Source organism: Myripristis murdjan, chromosome 9 (assembly GCF_902150065.1).
Source record: "Myripristis murdjan chromosome 9, fMyrMur1.1, whole genome shotgun sequence".
NCBI lineage: Eukaryota > Metazoa > Chordata > Actinopteri > Holocentriformes > Holocentridae > Myripristis > Myripristis murdjan.
In genome coordinates, this window is record NC_043988.1 from 30288156 (window position 1) to 30310278 (window position 22123).

The 22123-nt window shown below is 40.3% G+C and overlaps 1 protein-coding gene across 5 annotated transcripts in view; it reads left to right on the top strand.

Moving 5' to 3' along the window:
* The first annotated feature begins 2011 nt into the window (after positions 1 to 2011).
* The window catches only part of camk2b1 (calcium/calmodulin-dependent protein kinase (CaM kinase) II beta 1), a 95939-nt gene continuing 75827 nt past the window's right edge, over positions 2012 to 22123 (top strand). For 4 of the 5 annotated variants that reach the window (XM_030059673.1, XM_030059677.1, XM_030059671.1 and 1 more), the window contains exons 1-2: positions 2012 to 2152; positions 11002 to 11096. In XM_030059673.1, coding sequence (XP_029915533.1) covers positions 2091 to 2152; positions 11002 to 11096 — 157 coding nt within the window. In that variant the 5' untranslated portion in view covers positions 2012 to 2090. The remainder of the gene's footprint in view (positions 2153 to 11001; positions 11097 to 22123) is intronic. The other variant, XM_030059675.1, reaches the window with a different exon arrangement.

The following is a 22123-nucleotide window of genomic DNA, read 5'->3' on the forward strand; positions in this document are numbered from 1 at the left end:
AATAATGACCAATGTAAAAAAAAAAAAAAAGATAATAAATTAAAATAGATGTGTAATTTCAGGAAACGATTACGTTTTCCTCCACTTGCATAGGTTCGATGTTACTTATTGTCATGTGTGCTATTAATATCTACCAAACAGAAGAAAAGCATCAACCTAAAAGTGTGCTTGGACACTTGTGAAAATGAAAATATGAGTAAACTGAGTTCAGGTGGTTTATCATGCACTCCAGCGCTGGTATTTGGGGTGTGCAGAGCACCCAAAATTTAACCAATGTACTCATTATTATATTAACTTATTATTTAGCAAGGTTCATTCCTTTGAGACTGAGACAAACATAAAAGACAAAACAGCATGGGAAATAATGGACTGTAAATACTCATTTTTTATGTAAAGTAAACACATTTTAACTCATTAATTTGCAGTTTCGTCAGTATATTCTCTCATTGTAACTGCTTTTGCTTTCTCTTCACTGCTCTGCATTAGTCCTATTTTTTTTTTTTTTTTTTTTTTTTTTTTTTTTAAGCTGTGATGGCCCAGTTTCTCCACAAAAGATCAAGCTTCATCCAACCTCGGGTGTCATTTGGGTTGAGAGAGATATTGCTCTCTCCACACCTTACACCAACACAGTTAACATTTGATCTTCAACATTACAATGGAGAGCAAAAATTCTCTGCAGTGTATAGGAGTAAATAACTAAATAAATACATAAATCCTTCTAAGATTGCAGTTTGGTGACCTATGAGCCTAATAAGTCATCAAATGATGTTCAGATAATATAGTTTTAAATAAGATGAAACATGAAAAAATGTAAAAATAAAAGATAGTGATCCTCATGAGGAAATTTTGTCTAATCACCCACAAGTAATAGGATACAAATTTCATTATTGATTCCCATAGTCGTGGAGCTGAACTGAACCCCTGACCGCTTCTGATGGGCAGCTGTGCACTTCGCCATCAGACAGTGTGTGAATGAGTGTGTGAATGGGTGAATGTGAGGCTAACACTGTAAAGCACCTTTGAGTGGTCAGTGTATTAGAAAAGCACTATAGAATTGCTGTCGATTTAACCAAAAAGCTCTTTTTTTCATTCATACGGTACAAAAGCATATATTTTGTAATTATCAATAGTTTGTGATGATAAGAAACAGAGAAAATCCAGCAAATCTACACATTTGTAAAGCTGCAAAAAGAAAATATTGTGTTTTTTGCAACATGATTCACAGACAACCTTCACTGTTGGTCTGGATCTCTGTGTGTGTGTGTCAAGCTAGAAAAAAAAAAAAAGTACTTCGTCTACTTCGTCAAATGTGCATTGAGTGTAAATTCCTGGGAATTTCACATTTCAGAGTGACAATTATAAGGTCCTTGCCTAGGTTTTCCAATTGCATCATCCAAATCAGCTCTAAGACAGACATTTGGACCTGAACTTTGTTTGAACCGGGACTTAAACGACTGATAACTAAATTTTAAGCACAGCTCTGAGCCACAGATTTCTCTCAAGTCAGTTCTTAGCAGTGTAATTCTGAGAAACTTGATAAATACGAGGCCCTGTTCCCGTCCAATTCAACTCCCGTGGTCGAATCTAATCGATTGATTCGCTGTCAGATGATACGAGGGAGGCCGGGCGTGGCTCTTATTCTGAAAGCTAGAACCGGACGTTAGCGTTGTCATGCCGACGAACTTGACGGCGGTCAGTCGAGCACGGCGGCGGATAGATAGCGGAAAGAGAGAGAGAGAGAGAGAGAGAGAGAGAGAGAGAGAGAGAGAGAGAGAGAGAGACACCCACCCTGGCCGCTGTGCTCCTCCAGCTAATATCAGACCCTCCTTCACCGCCTCGCCAAAACATTTCCCGTCTAGCTGCTAGGCGGACCCGCTTTTAGACGCACACACACACATACACACACTCACACACACACACACGAAACACAACACACACGGTATTTGGAGGGGAAGAAGAGGGAGCAGCAGCAGAAGAAGAGGAAGAAGAGGTAGAAGAAGAAGAAGAGGGAGACATCTGTTTATTTTTACATCTCCAACTGACGAGAGAGAGACAGACAGACAGAGAGACAGGCAGAGAGAGAGAGAGACATGGCCACGACAACCTGTACGCGATTCACGGACGAATATCAGCTGTACGAGGAGCTGGGGAAGTGAGTGGAGCCCGCTGTTTGTTTGTTTGTTTGTTTGTTTGTTTGTTTGTTGTTGTTGTGTGCAGTATTGTTGTTTAATTGTTTGAAGTGTCAGTTGGACGCAGCGTACAGTAGCGAGCTATTTGTAGGCAGAGCGGCGCGAGCCTGCAGGCCAGCAGCACTGTGTGTGTGTGTGTGTGTGTGTGTGTGTGTGTGTGTGTGTGTGTGTGTGTGTGTGTGTGTGTGGTGACGCTCAGGGCTTTTTCAGGGTGACAGCTCTCAAAATACGCTGCTCTCTCTCTCTCTCTCTCTCTCTCTCTCTCTCTCTCCCAGTTCAGTTCAGTTCGACTGGCTTTATTAGCATTAAATCATGAAAAAAAAAAAAGCTCACTAAAATCAAAAGTAGCTGTCTGAATAATGTAGGGCTGCAACTAATCATTCATTTCTGTGTCACTTATTTATTTTTTTAAATAAGCGATCAGTCACTTTGTCTCTAAAATGTTAAAAATTGTGACTAATTCCTGTCACAAGTTACCACAGCTAAAGACAGCATTGCAAAATTACCTATACTTACTAAAAACACCCCAAAGTATTCATTTCTTGATGATATGAAGTGGAAATTAGTTCTGTGGATCAATCAGTCATTCATTAACTAATTGTTGCACATGGAATAAAGGGTGATAATAGTGCAGGTGGTGATCATATGCAAAATAAAGACTAGGTGGAATATAGTAGATAATGCACAGTGCAACAGGAAATAGAGTAGAAGGTGTGAAATGAGAGAAAATGTCATAGTGGAGTATGCTCATGCATGATATTTTTTTTCCCGTGGATTTTCCTCTATGTAACACGTGCTCATGTGTTGAGATAGTTTTCGTTATATATTCAAAAACTGACCTAAAAAATGAATTTGGGTCAGTGACATCATGTGCGCTTTTTTGTGTCCCCAAATAAACACGTGCACATATATATATATAATAAACACATATGTCAAATTATTCTAAAATACTGCATGTTAGACCGCTGTCATTTTGTTGAAATGTGAGTTGTTGTTTTTTTTTTAAATGTGAGTCCAAAAACGTCCAGTAGTGCAACTGTTCAGATCAAAGCTGTAATGAAGATGCTTATTTTTTCATTATAATTCCTAATCATATGTTTTTTGTTTTTTTCTTTTGTTTTTTTTTTTGGACACTATAATCATTAAGGTTTGCAGGTTTTCAATAGTAATGCTTGAGGTGGAAGTGCATTGTTGAAACTGTTGGCTTGCACCGCTTGTGGTAAGGTCACAAAGGTTAGAAAATGAATTGAGGTCATCCTAAATGCTGTATCACAAATGTGAAAAGAAAAAAAAAAAAAAAAACGTATGCAAGCACAATTCTGGCCAGCCCTCCCGCCTGTTGAGCCAACTGCATATGAGAAACATGTTTTCATATGAATACAAGCAGTCTGCCGTGCTGACAGCTGATTGGACGTGCGGTGAGGAAGTCATGCTTCTGTCTTCCACGGGAGGCTTTTTGCAGCGTTGTGGTGGCAGATAACACAAGATAAGACTTCCCAAGCTGGCAAAAGGCAAAAATGAAACCCCATCTCACTCTGTCAAGCCTGTCCCTCAAGCCAGCGTGTTTTCTTCAAGGGCCCACATGAGTTGAAGATTTGACTAAGCAGAGCCTCAATAACACAACAGATTTTAGAGGGATAACAGACAGATATCACAGTTAAACATCACATGTACCACTGAAAATCCTACAGTAATATCATAAGAGAGAGGAAAAAAAATGGAATTAGTACAACAAGGTCACCATGAACTTATAGTGTACCACTGCCAGACCGTCAGTCCTCGTGTTAATACAGACACTCCTTTTTGGGTGTTTTATTGGAATATTATAATACTGACACAAGAGGTGAAAAAATATCATGACCCTTTGAATCCCAGGAGCTTGTGGCAGGGCGTTTATTTTGAAAGATTGTATTTAACCCCTTGAACAAAATTAACTTTTTTTTTCTTGGTAGTTTTCATTTGAAAAGGATTATTATTGTTATTTATATCTATATCTATTATCTGTTTTTTGCTAAATTTGCTAGGTTTATGGTAATTTAATTTTAATTATATAAGAAAAAATTAGGTAATTTGTTTTGCTAATTTTCTTTTATTTTTTGCAATTTTTTTTCAACAAATTCTTATGCTAATCTTCTGGTAGTTTTTAATTTTTTTATTATTATTTTTTTGAGGGGGGGGGCATTTCTGATTTATTGGTCAGTCACAGAGGAGACAGACAGCTAGCGAAAGGCAACTTTTTTGGATAATTTTTGGATAATTTCTCACTAATTTGTTAATCACTTTTTTTCCCTCGTGTTTTTGAAAGAAATCAAGTGGTATAACATATATAATCACCATAGCCTCACTCTTGAGCACCACAGACACACTTAAAGTCCCTGTAGTCGCACCATGAGAAATATAAAATAGCATAAAGGTCAGTAAGGTCACTAAATTGACTGCTGGACATGTGATACACACCGTAAGTCTGTCTGTTTTCTCTTAGCGCCGTGGCTGTGAGGGAAGTGATGAAGAAATCACTCATCATTAGCTGTATGTTGTTTACATTGCTGCTGCAGAGCGTCATGCATCTCGCCGGGGTTGTCTGATTATCATGCATATCACTGGATATTCACTGATAGCTTGATTGGTTGCACGCAGAGGAACCATAACTGTGATGATAACTGTGCAAAAAAAAAATAATAATAAAAAAGTCTGGGTTTTATTTCATGGAGTAGAGGCGATTGTATGATTTCATGTTGAGAAACAGCTGGAGAGACATTTTAATATTTCCTCTAAGTTCTTATGGTATGTGTGTGATACTCAGTGGAGAGTTTATAGTGACATTATTGTACTTGATGGGATTTTCTCTCCTTTTCTAAGTGTATATTCTTCCTGCGGACTTAGGGTTTGTTTCTGGTGCTTGATAGTGAGGTTGAAGTGGCCTTAATGTACTTGATGGTTGTTGTTTTTTTTTTCGTTGTGACCTAATATCAGCGTGTGAGCCCACACTGATATTTCGATAAGCCCCAGTGTCATCTCTCGCTGTTAAATAACAATGACCCTGATTGTGAATCAATGAATAGCAATGATAAAGGTTATGAATAATGCAAGGGGCACCTTATGAAGCTCGTGTCTCCCTGCAGGGCTATTAGCATGTCGTTTTGCTGTCATCTGTGGCTCGGCTTTGAAAGTAAATGAACCGGCTTTTGTCGGGGCACAACCGGGTGCAGCACTCACACTCGCTGACTTGTCGCTCCTTGTCAGGGCAGGTTATTAAAGGAAACAGTCATCGTTCTATCTGCGATTTTCAGTGCTTTTCAAGAGTTAATTTTCTGTTGCAGGAACTTCCCCTGGGACTAGGAACCTTTTGAGGAACTCATTGTGTTTCCACTGCAGGGACCAGGGTCTAAATTAAGTTCTCGGTACATTATTTTTACCCCAAAAATCTGTGCTCGAGGAATGTTTTTTTCAAAAGTACAGGAACTTTTGGGGTGGGGCTTGCAGTGCTGAACATTTCTGATTGGTTGAGTCCTTGCAGCATTTTATTTGCATTGCCATTTTCCTGCAGCCGCAAACCAGAATGAATTCCTTGAGCATATAAATATAGCTAGCTGCACTGTATTGTGTCCAAGGTCACTATATCACTGTGTCCTTTGCTCAGAATGCAAAATATCCTGTAGTTGTATTGCATTCTGGGTTATTGAGGCTAGTGTCAGTGAAGGAATTGGTATTATTGTTTATATCGATTAAATATTTTTTGTTGTTAAATATCTCAGTATTTATGTCACGTCATCTATGTGGGATGACATGTAGGAATAAAAAGAAAAATCTCCACCAAAAAATGCAAGTAAGAAAGAAATGTGGGACACATCACACTTATCTGTATTTTAGTATTTTAGTGAGATTCAGGATTTTTCCTCTAACATTTTCTATCCACTGGCTGCAGTGGCTGATGGATTTCAAAGTTAAGCATCTGTCAAATTTAATGCTCCTGTGATATGGGTTTTTGAAAGCCCATACCATTATTGTTGGATTAAAGCTGCCAATATAAAATATTTTATGGCAGTTTTCGCTGTTTAAAAGTGATTTATTTCCATTTGATAGTTTTTATGCCCAAACTAGTACTCAGTGTTCCCCCCAATTCCATCAACCATCACGGGACACTAAAACTGTCCTCTGAAGCCCAGACTAATTAATTTGTTTTAGGGTTAGCAGCTCTTTAAGGCGGGGTGACCCACCACACCTGTTCAGTGGCAGGTGAAACTCTCCCGCTGCCTCTAAAGGAAGAACTAGGTTACAGAAAACATTACTTAACAGTTAAATGAATAAAATTCAAAAAGAACAACATGTTCCATTGCAGGTTTTACAAACTGTTGCTCTGTAGCTGTCGTCAGGGAGGAATCTCCAGCATATTTGGCTGCAGTCTAATTAAAGCCCAATATTAGCTTGTTATGTCGGTCAGCCTGTAATAGTTGGTCATCTGCCAAAGTGGACAATCTGACCTGCCAAATTTACAAGCTTTAACTTCCCTCATCCCGTTCCTTCCATCCCATATCTACTAAATTGTGAACAGGACAAGGTTTTTCCTGCCTCAACCCCATATATCTCTAATCCAGTGAGTGTTCCCGGCACTCGGTTAAAAAAATCACATTGGTGAGAAACGCATCTGATTATCCTTTAGGTGTTTTGTGCTTAGGTTGTGCATATTTCTCAGCCTCTATACAAAGCAAATGGCTTTGAACTGCTCATGCATTGGCACAAAAAAAGAAAAAAAAAGAAAAAAAAAACCTCGTGGACGGATCTTATTATCCACACACTTACATTGAGCTGAGAGGACGGAGCACAGGTGTGAATGATTTGGCATCCGTGCGATAACGCTTTTTGTAACATGGTAATACTAAGCCAGCGTCTAAGACGAGGTAGTCGTTGAGCTCTTACTCTCCCTTTTCTCTCTCTGTCTGTCTCTTTTTCTGTCACTTCCTTAGTTGAGCTTCTGGCATTAAAATGACTTAATTGTTCATTTGACGTCTTTGTGCCAACTTTTTATATCAGGGCGCCCACATTTGCTAAAGTAAATTCGCTCCCAGTTCACTTTGACTTTGTGCAACATTACATCAGGCACTATTTAGAAAAATATAGTTTTTCATATGCCCCTATCAACATGATGATATTCAATATATTACTATCATTGTGTAGTTAGTGTAGGATAGCTAACTAATGTGGAGGACTTTATTACGGTGATGGAATACCAAACCAATGGTTGGACAAAAGGAAGGAAAACATTATATCAGCATTCTAGAAGATGATTCCTTGCTTTGGGAAAATATTAACAGAAACATGAAGTATATACATTTTGTAGATGGGGAAATTATGTTGCTATGATTTTGATTTAAACAAACTGAACAATAGTTTAAGTAGTCAAATGGGCTGAATTTGTAGCTTAGACATAAATTTAAATAATGCCTGCCAAAGACACATCCATCTTTCACACAAACACCAAAAGGAAACCTGTACTTAGATTGACCTTGTCAGATATTTATTTTCCACCTCACTTTTGTGACATCATTCTCAGTTGGACTGTAATTTTTATGGTATGAATTTACAAATCCTACAGCACTTTATTGGTCCACATTACAGGAACCATGCAAAGCTCCAACAGCATGCCAAAAATTTGACTTATCCGGTTACAAGAGGCCCCAGTTTACCCCCTAAATAATTTGGGGACCCATTTGAATTTCTCCATGTTCAAGTTCTGGGTGCCAAACCAGACATTTAAAAGCGCTGAATGATTGCCTGTCACTCTGTCTAATAGAGTGTGTGTGTATGTGTGTGTGTGTGTGGTTTAGCATATTTAGCCTTGACAATAGATACTACCTCACCTCATCGAGTGTGAACTTTCCAGGCACAGCTGTGGGGTTTGGTGTCACTGACATGTATACGTGTGTGTGTGTGTTTGTGTGTGTGTAAAAGTAACTTCATGAATGTGTGTGAGAGTGTATGTGTGTGTGCGTGTGTGTGCAGTTGATTTAGCTCATGCAGTCCATGTCCACAACTGTTTATCAGTGTGTCCCGTCATATCGAGTTTACATGCAGCTCGCTGGTGTGTGTGTGTGTGTGTGTCCGTCTTATTTCCCAGTAGCCTCCTGCCATGCCAGCTATGTGGGGCGAGGTTTATCGGGGGTGGGGGTGGGGGTATGGCCCACTCTGCCCCCCTCAGTCAATTGACATGGAGTCTGGGGAGGGAAAGGTGGAGTTATGTGACTATAAATCACTTAAAACGTCTCTAGAGAGGCTCGCTAGGCGGACACGGCCACTAATGAAAAGCACTTTGTTAACACATTGATTCCTCACCGCTGGGCAAAGCAGACAGGCCAGACGCCAGGATCTGGCGCTTCAGGCTGCTCTGATACAAGCGTGATCTCAATGCCGGTCTTTAGGACGATGCTGAAATTGCCCTACGATGCCTTGATTTGTTTTTGTGTTTTTTTTTCTTTTTTTCTTTTTTCTTTTTTTTTATACAAAGCTGCTTCCCAGTCCTTGTTCCTTTAAGTCTTTGGTCAGCCGGACACATGGCTGTCACCTTTGACCCTGACCTTGTCGTTAGTCTATATTCACTCTGTCTCTGTGTGGAAACAGATCAGTGGCACCAGTCAGCCTTAAGAGGCGGTCTCACTTGTCTTTCGGTGATCCATTAATTTAAAGCTGAGCAACGACACAAGGACAGGAAAAAATACTTAGGCTATATCCTTCTGCAGAGAAATACAAATCTTCAACGTTACTGAAACCCTCGGCTGAAGTTCAAACAAGAAGGAGGATCTAATTTCAGCAGTTTTCCACCATCCAGATCTGTACACCCATATTTGTTGAGGCAAACAGATTTTTTTTTTTTTTTTAATGAATCAAACGTAATGCCACTGACTCCTCACACTGTTAATGAGACTGGGGCTGATCAAAACCAGCATGGCCAGAAAGCTGCTGTGCCTTTGAAGCCAGTTTAATATAGAGCAAGGAAACAGTGATATTGATTTCTGAAGGCCAATACAGACATTTTTTTGTACAAGTTCCTGATAATGTAGTCAAATTTGACCTTCTTTATGCCCATAAAATTCCAAGTATTCAGTGTTTCTCCCCAGAACTGTATCCTTATCAGAATGGAAAATCCTGTTTTAGTGTCCCATGATCAAACCCTATAAAACTGTCCCCTGAAACCCAGTCAAATTGAATTAATTTAGGGTCAGCAGCTCCTTAGAGTGACCCTGCACATTTAGTCAATGGTAGGAAGACTCTGCGATATGAAAAATAATGAGCAATTAAATGAAAAAAAAAAGTACCAAGATGAAATTTCATTGCAGCCTTTACAGACTGTTTTCATGGCAAACTGATATTTTGGGCAAAACCTACTTGCATCACTGGCCAAACCCAATAATAATGAAAACTCAAAGCTTGTGAAAGCATAAATGAGGGATTTCATAACATAACACAACAGAGGATAAAAGCTAAAACTCATTTTTACTGCTGATCAAGAATATATGCATAGACACATCATATACATCATCAACACATCACCAATTTTATGTACAGTACATACATGTCCTGTTTTGGGAGTTTTTTTTTTTTTTTTACTGTCCCAGTTAAATAATCTGTGGACGGTGTTCAATCCTGACCTGCCGTCCTGCATCTGCACCACGGCAGCCAAACTGGGACTGATAGCCATTTCAATTTATTACTTCTGATAGGTGGAGCTGACTATGGGCTTGATGCAAGTGTTACACTATCTCTGATGGGTGGTGCTGAATACAGGCTCCTTACTCTTGTACTCAAAATGTCAGCGATGCAGGGAAGGGCCACGGCCACGCAGCAGCAGTGATGAAACTTGGCTGTTGGACCAAGCAACGGGGGCTGCATTTACAATATGTTTCTCTAAACGTGAATCAGTGTTTCCTCTGCAATTTTAAACTGCTGTGGACTTTTGAGTGATAATATTTTTTAGTCATAATATGGGTATACCAGTATTCATTACTTCCAAAACAATTAGACTACACTTATTTTAGATAATTGGCAAATTGGCTAATGTTTATTTTACTTTTCTGTTGTAGTGGTGGTGCATCACAGCTTAATGAATACACAGGAAACACCGTGTGGAGCATAGTCTAGCCCTTACAGCCATTACAATGTCTTTCCCTCTGTAGTTTTTCATTGTTTTGTGCTGCATTTAACTTTTGTAGGCCTGGCGAACATGTTTGTGTATCATGACAGGTTTATTAAGGTTATGCCCAACTCACTGCAGCCTGGGTTAAATGTCTTCCAGAGCCCTTTCCCTATATTTTAGCTCTCTATCTCACATGCCACGTGTCTTCACGCCATTTAGAATGTGCTGACTGCGTTTTGGGAGCCTCATGGGAGCCTATTAAGCAGACAAACCATGGCAGCGTAGTCTATTAATGTAGCCGTAGCCACACTTTAGCGTGTGAGCAAGTGACATCGAGTCTGTTCTGTGTCAGGCCGGCAGAAACGCCAGCTGTGCAGAATTGTCCCCAGAAAAAAAAAAAAAAAAAAACTTAGACTTTATGCTAGCAGAGATCCTTCACCACTCTAATTGTTATTCCTCTAGAAACTGCAGGTGTACCAGTGATGGCTTTCCATTAAATGATGTGTGAGGCAATTAGAGAAACCATAAAAGCCACCTGGCCTCCAGAGAAACCATAAAGTATTATTTACACCCCAGCTTCAGAGGGGAACCTGTTTGACTTTGGCTTAAAGCACTGAGAGCTGTGCGTTTTAGCGCTGAACCAGAGCTTAGTGAACCTTTTTGTCTTTGTGTCTGTGTTCACAGGGGAGCCTTTTCAGTGGTGCGCAGATGTGTGAAGCTGTGCACAGGACAGGAGTATGCTGCCAAAATAATCAACACCAAAAAGTTATCTGCAAGAGGTAAGCACAAGCACATTCAACCTTTGTTGTTGTCAAACTATATTTAATGTATTTGAAATCAACATGCTACAGCCAAGGGGTTTGTAAAGTCTGGCCTGGGGACCATCAGGGGTCCTTGAAGAGGTCTCAGGGGGTCTCAAACAGAAGCAGGTAGAGTTTAATTTCACTGCTATTTCACTTACTAGAAGAACAATTAGAGACTGTACAAGAATGACTAATTTGTTCATAGTTTCACTGTCCCAGTTGTTACCTCCCCGCCTACAGTGTAGACAGTTATATAATCCTGCATCTAAGCCATATCTAATAACACAGTCCTCTCAGATGGCCTCCCTGAGGACCAGGTTTCCTGTGAAATTGCCCAGGTTCACCTTTCACACTGCTCTCATTGTGAGTTATATTAATCAGTAAACTGATGTCATAATGGATTAACTGACTTTCTTTCAGTGTAAAGGTGCAAAGACTGTGTGGGTTTTTTTTTTTTTTTTAAGACACATCTTCATACCACAGTGCAAAAAAACTCAGATGTCACAGTAGCTTGCAGTTTTCCATTGAGGCTTCACAAATAACATTTGCCACATGAAGTCTCAAGTCTTTCATAACCACCTAAACAAAAGAATCAAGCGGAAATAGAAATGCCTTTGCTACAACACTCATCACATTAATCACAGAAGTAAATAAAGAACTATTCAGTTTTCTCTCAGATTTCCCTCATGTTTCTCCTTCTTGTCTATGTGGTTAAAGGTAACAGAGCTGACCTTAACTGTGCACAGAAACACTTTTCACTTGTGGACAAATATGCTTCTGTCATACAGCCATCAGTAAAAAAAAAAAAAAAAAAAAACTTTTTTATCTCTTTTTTTTTAAATCTCTTTTTAAAATTTTTTTTTTTCACTCTTACACAATCACTTCAAGGTCACAGGAATATTGTAAAGGCGCTAAGGCCCTTAGCTTTGCGCTCCTTAATATCAGTTGTTTTATCTAGGAATTGAAGCTTCGCTCTGGATGAGTGGGTCAGCTCGGTGCCTAAAACATTAAAATGTAAAATAATGTTCTTAGTAGCATAGTCCCCTGTTTGCTTTGGTTTTTACCAGAGATCAATGTGCCATTTTTCCTCATGAATTAGAACCTCTTTTTTTTTAACACCCTAACTAGTGTCACACGCTGTCCACCCAGTAACGGTTTTAGCCAGAGCCAAGGCCAAATGCCGCAGCAGTTAGGTCCAAGCCGGCTCCACAATGGCCGCCGTGGCTCGTCACACCACCAGTTGCCCAGTGTAAATCTCCTGCTGCCCCTACAGCCTCGTAACTGGAGCCCCGCCGCCGAGGCTCTGCCAGGTGGCACCGCGCTGACACTTGACTGTCACCCTGCCTTCACGCACGCACACACACACACACACACACACACACACACACACACACAGAGACCACACTGCCTGTGTGTGTTGACTGTGGTGAGCAGGCATTTTAACAGGCATTAGCAGAGGGCATCAACCTAGAATGTCAAAGTCTGGTTGGATCTGTTTGTCTCATTGTGCGACACGATTACAGCTACAACTTTAAATCACCTGATCATTTTAATGCACTTTTAATTAATGCATTAGAATTCTACATTTTGACTATTTCCAAGTATGGCAGGTAATTTGACATAAAATGCTACACTGAGAAAACAGCTTTGGAGTTGTATAGTTTGTCGGTGTGCACAGTGCGCTGTGTCTTAAAATTCAAATATTTTGCTCCATACACAAAAGAGAGAGGAAGGATTACATGGAGGAGACACAACTAGAAACAGGCACTAGGTCACAACGTTAAATTAGTGTGGCAGGAAGTAAACGTGTGGAGGTGGGTTGCATTATATTTCATTCTGATGACCTGGGTACAATTCATGCCAAGAGGTTTCCGCTTTGAAAAGTTTTTCGCATACAGCCAAAACCAAAACCTATTGCTGTGTTAACCCCAACCTCAACCAAAGTTTTAGTTACATAATCAGAATCCCCAGCCTTAATCAGAGCTGTTTCCATGGTAGAGGAACATAATCTGTACTGTTTTGTCCACATGATCTATGTTGAGAGTTTGGGTTCATTTCATACAAGTGTTTTAGACTGTGTTGTAAAATGACAATGTTTTACATTTGTACATGAGTTGTAGAAATTAATACTGCAATTTATGGTTATGGTTAGCTTTAGGGTCTTATTCCGTTTGACTTCAAAAGTGTTTTAAACAATTTACAATTTTGAAAAATAGCCACACCACCACCCCACTGAATTAACAGGCTCCACACTTTCTCGACCTCGGAGCTCAGGGCAGACTGATTTTTACCTGATTTTACCTCCCAGTGTTTCTCCAGCCATAGAATGACAAATCAAAGCTGAAGAGTAATAAAATATAGAAACAAAGAGCTAAAACCAACAGCAACAAAGTGTGATGATTAAAAACAGAAAGATGGGATGCAATTACTTCTTTGCATAAGGGAGATTAAAAAAAGCTCAGGGGTGGCTTATAATAGAATTTTACTTCAAAACAAAAAACAAAACAAGAAAAAAAACAAGAAAAAAAAACAAGATGACAAGCAAAATCATATTTAGTTTGGATATGTAGAATCTGAATGACAGTCTGGTGGAAAATGGTACAACAACAATAAAAACATCAGAACTGACTTGGATTAGTCCGCTGATGAAAATTAGAGAAAAAAAAATCATCTTGTGTCTCATGTAGGCTGTATCCCATCATCCCCTGCAACAGTTATGTCACTCCTGTCATGTTGTGACTCCGTGTCAGTGCAGCGAGCAGCTTTTAATGAGATTAGCTCCATCACCAGATTATCCTGCTGCTATTAGCGTGAGACTAACAGTTAATCCCAGCGATTGGCCAGATGAGACTGTATACAACACACCGTGCACACACGCACACACGCACACACACACACATACACACACACAAAACAAAATTCTCCCATAGGTTACACTATAGGTAGGTCTATACGTTTCCCAGCTTTCCTCCACGTTTCCGACTCTTATCTCCCTGTTTCAGTATCGGGCCTGACTGAGCGCTGTGTGAGGCTCGTGCTGCGCTCCTTACTAATGGATGAACCGTGTCCCATGAAACAGCGGAGCGATGTTAGAGCCGGCAGAGCTGCTGCATACTACTTCTACTCCAGCTCCTATTTATAGCTGCATGACCTATCTGACATAGGCTGCAAGCGCCGGGTTTTATGGCAGCTCCGACTCGCTGCCCCACTTTAGAGGTAGAGTTTGGTTTAAGGCAGGGGTTTTCAAATGTTTTTATGATCTGGACCCCGAATTCGACTCTCATTAAGTCGCAGAAGGGATTTTTGCCAAGGGTCTCTGACATGAAAAGGTATTTTAATTGGTTTGAGTTTCTTATGGATTTGCCTCATTATCATCCTTGTCAAATACGTTCAAAGTGGTAATTATCACTAATACATATTTTTGTGTTGTATCCAGTGACTGGTGAATTAAACCTTTGAAACCTGAGCAAATTCACTTGATTTTGTTTCCAAAACATACAAACATAGAAAATTAAAAAAAAAAAAAATACCGGTACATTAGCCGAAAATTAAAGAAAAAAAAATTAAAGAAAGAAAACTATACAATTATTAAAATTATATATTTAAGCATCAGATCAGTGTTGCTAGATTGACGTCAAAATTCTTGTCTTTAAATGCTTCTGAAAGACATTTGAACGCAGCCTCACGCTGCATTTTAAATATAATGAAATTGGTCTCTTCCTCATTTTGCTGCAGACTCTCTGGACCCTCTTGAAAAGCACTAGTTTAGGGGACACTGCGTCTCAGATGATGTTTGTTGGCTGACAGGTAGGGCTGGAGAGCGCACGACTTCAGAGGAGCGTTTTTGTTCAGGATGGCCAGATGGAGACGGTAGCAGAGAGGGGCGGGAGGGGTCAGGCGAGAGAAGGCACCCCAGGCACTTGGCAGCTGAGGGCCACGCTCCTGTACGCCTACATGCCTTTAGCACGGGACTCTCATCTGACTCTCTCTTGCGCACACACACACACACACATATACAAAGACCCACACACATACACACACAGAGCAGAGCAGCTAAGGCGGTGATCCATGGCTGCTAGATGAACTCACTTCCCTGTTACCACAAGAAATGACAAAGGATTTCGTTTTATATTCTGGGATGAACGCTAAAAACTTTTCACCGCTGGCAGTCTCAGTGATTCACTCGCTCAAATGTGGCATATACTTGGTTATGATAGTAGACGGACCAGTGTTTAGCTAATAATAGTATTAGCCGACCAGTTGTAGTCAAGGTGTGAGTAGAAGCGAGACAGTCATAGATACTATGAGAAAAAGACTGCAAAAAGACTGCACATACCATAACTTACGACACACACACACACAGCCTGACTCCTCACTGTAATAGCAGATGACTGGTAGCCTGAATCCCCCCTCCCTCCAGTAGCCAAACGTTTAATACCGTCCGCCACATGTCAACAGGAAATGTGGGGCGGGTCTGTTGGGCACGGCTTCCAGCCAATCACAGAGCGTGTTTATCAGCGGGGTACGCTGGACAGGGGTTGCCAGAGGTTGCTGTGTGGCTCTGCAGTATACCATGGTCAGCTGTGTGTAAATGTGTGTGTGTGTGTGTGTGTGTATGTGTGTGTCTGGTGTTTGAGATTCACCTGCAATGCAGCAGCAGTGATCTGACCTGGTTTTGGCCGGCCAGCTTTATGTCATTGGGCAGCGCAGCACTGGACTAGGTCAATGTCAAACAACCAGGACAAGCTGGAATAACCTCAGTTTCTACATATTGAGAGCTGTGTTATACAACATCATCTTAGCTTGAACCATTATGTGTCCATTTGTGGAAGTCAACCATGCTTTTCTCATGTCTCCTACCAACATACAGTCTAATCAATGTATTGAAAGTGTAAATAGCATATCGATATCATCATGTAAAAACCTTGTAACTCCAGCTTTGTTCATTGCCATGTTTTTACTTAAAGGTGACCGATGAAAACAGAAGTACACAGGTTTCCAGTTCCGTGTAATCTGGATCCTTCTTGTGGCAGTAAATTAAATGCTGCTTGAAATGTAGGCCTACACTTCTGAGCGGATTCCAGTCTTCACATACAAAGAAAAACAGGACAAACAAAATGTTCACAGAATCATGGAATTGTCACCACAGACAACTGGCTTTGTAATGTTCACAATAATGCAGGGAGTTTTGTCGGTGGACATGTAGGTTTAATCAACATTGTGTGAGCTCATTTGGCATTAGCTAGAGCATGACGAATGTTCGTCTATATTTAAAAGTTTGGTGCTAGCATAAATACTTTGAAATTGCCACTAGCATTTTGCTCAGTTGAAAATCTTGTAACTCTAATTTTGTTTACTTTGAAGCTTTAATTTCAGTCAAAGGATTAAATGCTTCTCTATGGGACCAGAAAATCCTACCACCTTTGGTCAATGGATCCCTTTCAAAACATACAGAATTAGCTCAGAAATATGAGGTGGTGAAGCTGAAAACAAGGCTGCATTTCTTAGCTCTCAAAAGGTTGGCGTTTCAGAAATGCAAGGCCTTCACTCTGTCCTTATATAGCATTTGTCTTTTTCTTAGCTGAATCCTACTTTTGCTGCTTCAGTGACCTATTTCCCCCATGTGATCAATCAGCTTTCATCTTATTAGACTCTGAAATGGTTCAGAAACCATCTTTGCTGGCATTACTATAGCTTAACACGTAAGAGACAAAACATTGAATCTCCAATCGTGACTGAGATTTTTAAAGATGGCAACCTTGTGGATTATTTTTTTCTGTCCTCCCCGACAGCAGTGCAATCCGCGCTCAGCATTTCCCAGCTGGCCAGCTGCTTATGTTTTGATGTTGGGGCTGGGAGGGTGATGGTGTTAAATCTGGAGGTGGCCGTCTTTCTACATGTGCTCCCCTCTTGAGACTTCCCTCCTCATTGGTGTGGATTAACCTAAATGTAGGCTATTACTGTCCTCTCCTCGTCTCCTCTCCTTGCACCAGCTAGAAAAGTAGTTAATATTGGAAAAACTTGCAAAACTCAGTAACTAACAGTTGCCAACAAACACACTTCAGTCGGCTCCAGTGAATCCTGTGCTTGGGTTTTCTCACTAAGTGAGCGTATCGCTTGTGCTCTTCCCTACCATCTATCGTCTTCTCCTCCTCTCTCTACCTCTTCTTCATCCCCTCAGGACCACTCCTCATCCTCCTGTCCTTCCCTCATCTCTTATTTACCATGCTGCATCACAGAAAAGCCAAACATGGAAGTTTTATTATTACTGACTGGCTGGCTGTATACCTGCACTGGTACTGTTAGGCTACTGCTGCACTGAATGTTTAAGCAGAAATAATCAAGTTAAGAAGAATGCTTCAAAACAATGGCAAGTAGGAAGCCAAAGTGAACTTCCTCTTAGTGTTTTGAGCAGATGAAAATAACAAAAAATAAGGGGAAACAAATGAAGCAAGTAAGGATTTGTAATTTTATTTGAACAAATGCAGACCACTGGGTTTGAAAGGATATCCATACTGTAAGTAGCGCTGCATGAAGCGAAAAGCTATACAAGCTGAATATAATGTGAGATTTATGCTCAGAGCAAATATTGTGTACGTCATGACAGTGCTGAAAATTGCTTGTTCATACATGCAAGCATTTAGCATTTAGTAATAAGTTATTTATTTTTTTCTGGGCGTCAGACATGAACGCTTGAGTTTTGTAGATTTGCTTTAGAAACCCAACATGTGAAGACATTTTGCTCTGTTTCTGTAAACACATGCAGAGTTTCTTTTTGCTGCATTTTATGGCACTCAACCCAACAATTTATTCATCCAACTATTCATTCAACCATCCATCCCTCCATCTATCATCATCCATTCAGCCAGTCAACTACTACTGTGTCAATCATCAATCCATCCATCCATATATTCATCCTATCAACTACTCAGCCCATCTATCTATCCATCCATCCTTCTATCCATCCAACCAATCATTGAATTACCCAGCCAGCCAATTATTCTTCAATCCATCAGCACCTTCTTTGTCCTTGGCCTGTATAGAAGCTAAAACAAGCATTATTCATTATTCAGCTGACTCGCTGTGCAGAAAAACACCTGTAGTGGTACCATCATTTACTGTCGAACAGGATCTGTATTGTCTCGACAGTTTGTCCCTGTCATGTGTCCACATCAGTTTCCTGTACGCTCCCTCCCCCCTTGGGCTACCACACACAGACCATATGGACAGTTGTGTTTCTTTATATGCAGAGCTCAGCAGTAGCGGCCATTACAAAACCTTTACATGAGCGAGCTGCCATCGGCCTCCCATCTGTCGTTCACAGTGTTAGCTGTAGGTTTATCTCCCATTGATCCAGCAAGGCCGGGGGATAAAGAACTCCAGTAGCAACCTTTCCTGTGGCAGAGGAGGTTGTATATCTCATCTTAAGTCAATCTCCAGCTGTTAATCCCAAGACACCAGTTTTCTGTGACTGATAAAGTTTCCTCCAAGGAAGAAAGAAGTATAGCTGTGGAAATCTCAATTTTAGTTTTAACAGTCAATTACAGAATATTAGTATTTTAGCAGTATGGAATCATTTAATTTAACTTATAATGCAAGTTTAAGTGATAACTCCATATGAAGAAGAAGAAGTTCAAAATGAAGCTTTTTTTTAATTAAAAAAGCTTTTTTTTAATTATTAAATCATCATTGCTAAGAATCATGATTAATAATTATTATCACTGCATCTAGAAAAGTAATCAGGATTTTTGCTTTAGCCATGTTCTTGCAGTGCTACAAAGAAGTGTGGATAATAAAGACTCAACCTGGCCATCTGTTAAGGCTAAACTAAGATGAACCATAGTGCTTACTTAAAGCCATTTCCCTACTTGCACACTGTAGAGCCTTGATGCCAGCAGAAGCTACACAGTGTGACAGAATGAAATGCGATGCATCTGCCTAGGACATGTTCGACACCATTTGACATTGTAGCATGCTGTGGAACTTGTTTGTGAGTGTTGAACACAAGGCGACAGTTGGATATATTAAAAAAAAAGAAGGACAAAGCCAGTTTGGCCAAAGTGAGAGCGTGTAAAAAGGAGAGATGCATGCTCTTGACAAAAGTTGTTTTCCAAAATGTTCACTTTTTTATACTGAGTTGTGTTTAAAAGTGCATTTGCTTTTTTAACATGTTGATCTATTGGATTTGCGCCCAGTTGTATTCTCATTAAGAATAATTTCTTGTGTTAGCGATGCTCTTTTTTCAAGTTAGAGAGGAAACTGTAAAAATGTGATCCCCACAAATTATATAGTCCTAAATCTGATTTATGGCTTAATTAATGTGATAATGTGACCTCTGGACTAATCAGTTACAGATATGTCACCTTGCTTTGACCTGCGGTTGTGGTGCCACCTAATCGTAAAGAAGGTTGAACAGAGTGGTGAGATGCATCACCCTCTCAAGTTTTGTCAAAATTCGATCTGTCTGAAGCGTTGCCAGTGATAAATAGAGGCACAAATGAACAGTGTGGCGCCCCTGGCAGGCTATTCATCGTAATACTGAAAGTGTATGAGACGCCTCAGTCTTCTAAATTTTGCCAAAATGTAATCAGCTCCGATATTGTTTGTAACAGACAAACCAACAAATGAACAAACAAATGAAATAGAACGAAGAGACCTGTGTACCACCACCCACTCTCACACCCACACGCGCACTCACGCACACAATAGGAATCTTGATAACAAATGAATGCAGAGAGACAAACACCGGGGGGTGGGGGGGCTTTTGACAGGCAAATGGATCAGTTGAAAGGGAAGTGAAAAAGTGCAAAAGAGGAGACGAGGACAGAGGAAAAGAAAGAGTCAGAGGCGAGAAGATGAACAGGCGGTGGTAGGAGGGACGACAGCAGCAATCAGTGGCGTCTTTCTGCTTCGACAGCAGCCGGGCTTTGTGTTGTTTAATCGCCCCTGCCTTCCCCCTCACCTCCCCTCCTCCATCCCCTCTTCCTCCTCTGTTCCCCCTGCACTCCTCCACTTCTTCCACCGCCTCGCTCCGCTCATCTTCTAAGACTATAATCACTAGGTGCTCACTTCACTGTCACTCCTCAGTGTGCACCAGCATGCACGCTTGTGTGTTTGCACGTCTGTTTATGTGCTTGCATACATATATGCACACGTGTGTGTGTTTTCTGCTTTTGCATACGAATATGCGTGGGCAAACATGCATTGTTGTGATACGTGCTGTCCATTTTCGTGCTCTGCATGTATGCACATATGTGGTAGTACATCCTCTAGTGTGTGTGTGTGTGTGTGTGTGTGTGTGGGCTGATATGCCTGCTTGCTTGACAGCCATGGAATCCAGGTTGGCTAGCATTATTACTCCATTACATAAGCACACACATATACACACACACACACACATCTAAATATATACATATGTATTTTTCTCGTCAGTCGCTTGGTTTATTCTAACAGTATTCTATGTGCATGACTATGCATGTAATTACATATATAATGGTATATAGCTATATAACTAAGTAAAGCTGTATTCTGTGTTCTAATGCAAGAGGAGAGAAATAATATGATTGTGTTTTTTTTATTTTTCTTCAAACCAAAGCAGTGGCATTCTCTTTGTCTGTGTCTGAGAAATCCAACAATCCGTACAAGCTACCTAAATTAGCTTTAGAAACAAAATATGAAGTTACAGGTCGGTCTGTTTCTTTAACCCTCCTGTTATGTTCAAATTTTACTAACACCCCTTATGTTTGGGGTCAATTTGACCCCAGCAGTTTAAACCTCAACAAAATTATTATAATTAAAATTTTTACCAAAGTTTTTGTGTCAGGTACTTTAGGTTTCTTTGTTGACTACCTAAATAGTCCTTTAAATAAAACATAACTCCCCCCCACCCCCACTTATACATCCAGTATTCCTATTACGCGACTATAGAAAAATATGCAAATCACCATAAAATCTCACTGATTGACCTAAAATTGGAAAGAAATATATTTTTGGTGTTTTAATGGCTTAATAATATTTCTAAGAACAGATTTCTGTTATTTGTAACATTTGGAAAGAAATCAATTTCTATTATCAAGGATAGTAACATGTCTTATGTTCGGGGTCAATTTGACCCCAGGAAAAAGAAACACAACTTCTGAGTGAGTAACCCAATGTAGGCCTGCAAATGGGTCACATCCAAGTCTTTCCAACTGTCCCCACACACACACCTCCCCTCTAAGTTTGTCATCACAAGTATTTCCTTTCCAACTTATGGTGTTACAAAGAGCTCAAATGCTGATTTTATGTCTTGGACATGGCTGACAGCATATCTGCTGGGCCCTGGAACCATTTTGATGACATTAGCAGCACTAAGTCTACCCTGTTGTTCATGTGGGGAGAGGGACCATGATAAATCTCCATTTTTGGAAGGTAACGTGTCTGCTGGTGGTTGAGAGACAACAGGAGGGTCAGAACTGAGGGTTTCATTCTCATCAGAGGATGCCTCATAACCAGGGTCCTCCTCAACATGATCCTCTGTCTCAGACACATTCTCCTCTGTGTCACTTCACTGTCAAAGAGCTGTGACAAAACCTCACTGGCAGAAAACCTTTGCTTAGTGCTCATATTCAACTGAGAGAGAGCATAAAGTGAGATTACACAGAGCAACAAGAGAAATGATTTAGAAGGCTGCTGTGCAAGCATTTATATGTTTGCTCCTCCCCCATGTGGTGGGAACTATCCTCATGTCCTCATGGGAACCATATTTCCCCACCCTCACAGCATGGGAAATATCGAAGTTCTTGTAGGTATTATGTTTCCCCTCCCCAATATCTCCCCCCATATCCACCCATGTCAGTGGTTCCCGTACTACTTCAGGTATGGTTATGTTAGGTTAGGGCCCTAAAGCAGAGGGAACTTTTATGAAGAATATCAAATTGCATGTTATAGTGACCTCAGTATCATCAAAAAAACCAAAACAAATGTGTGTAAAATGGTGTTTTTACACCTAAAACAGCCTGGGG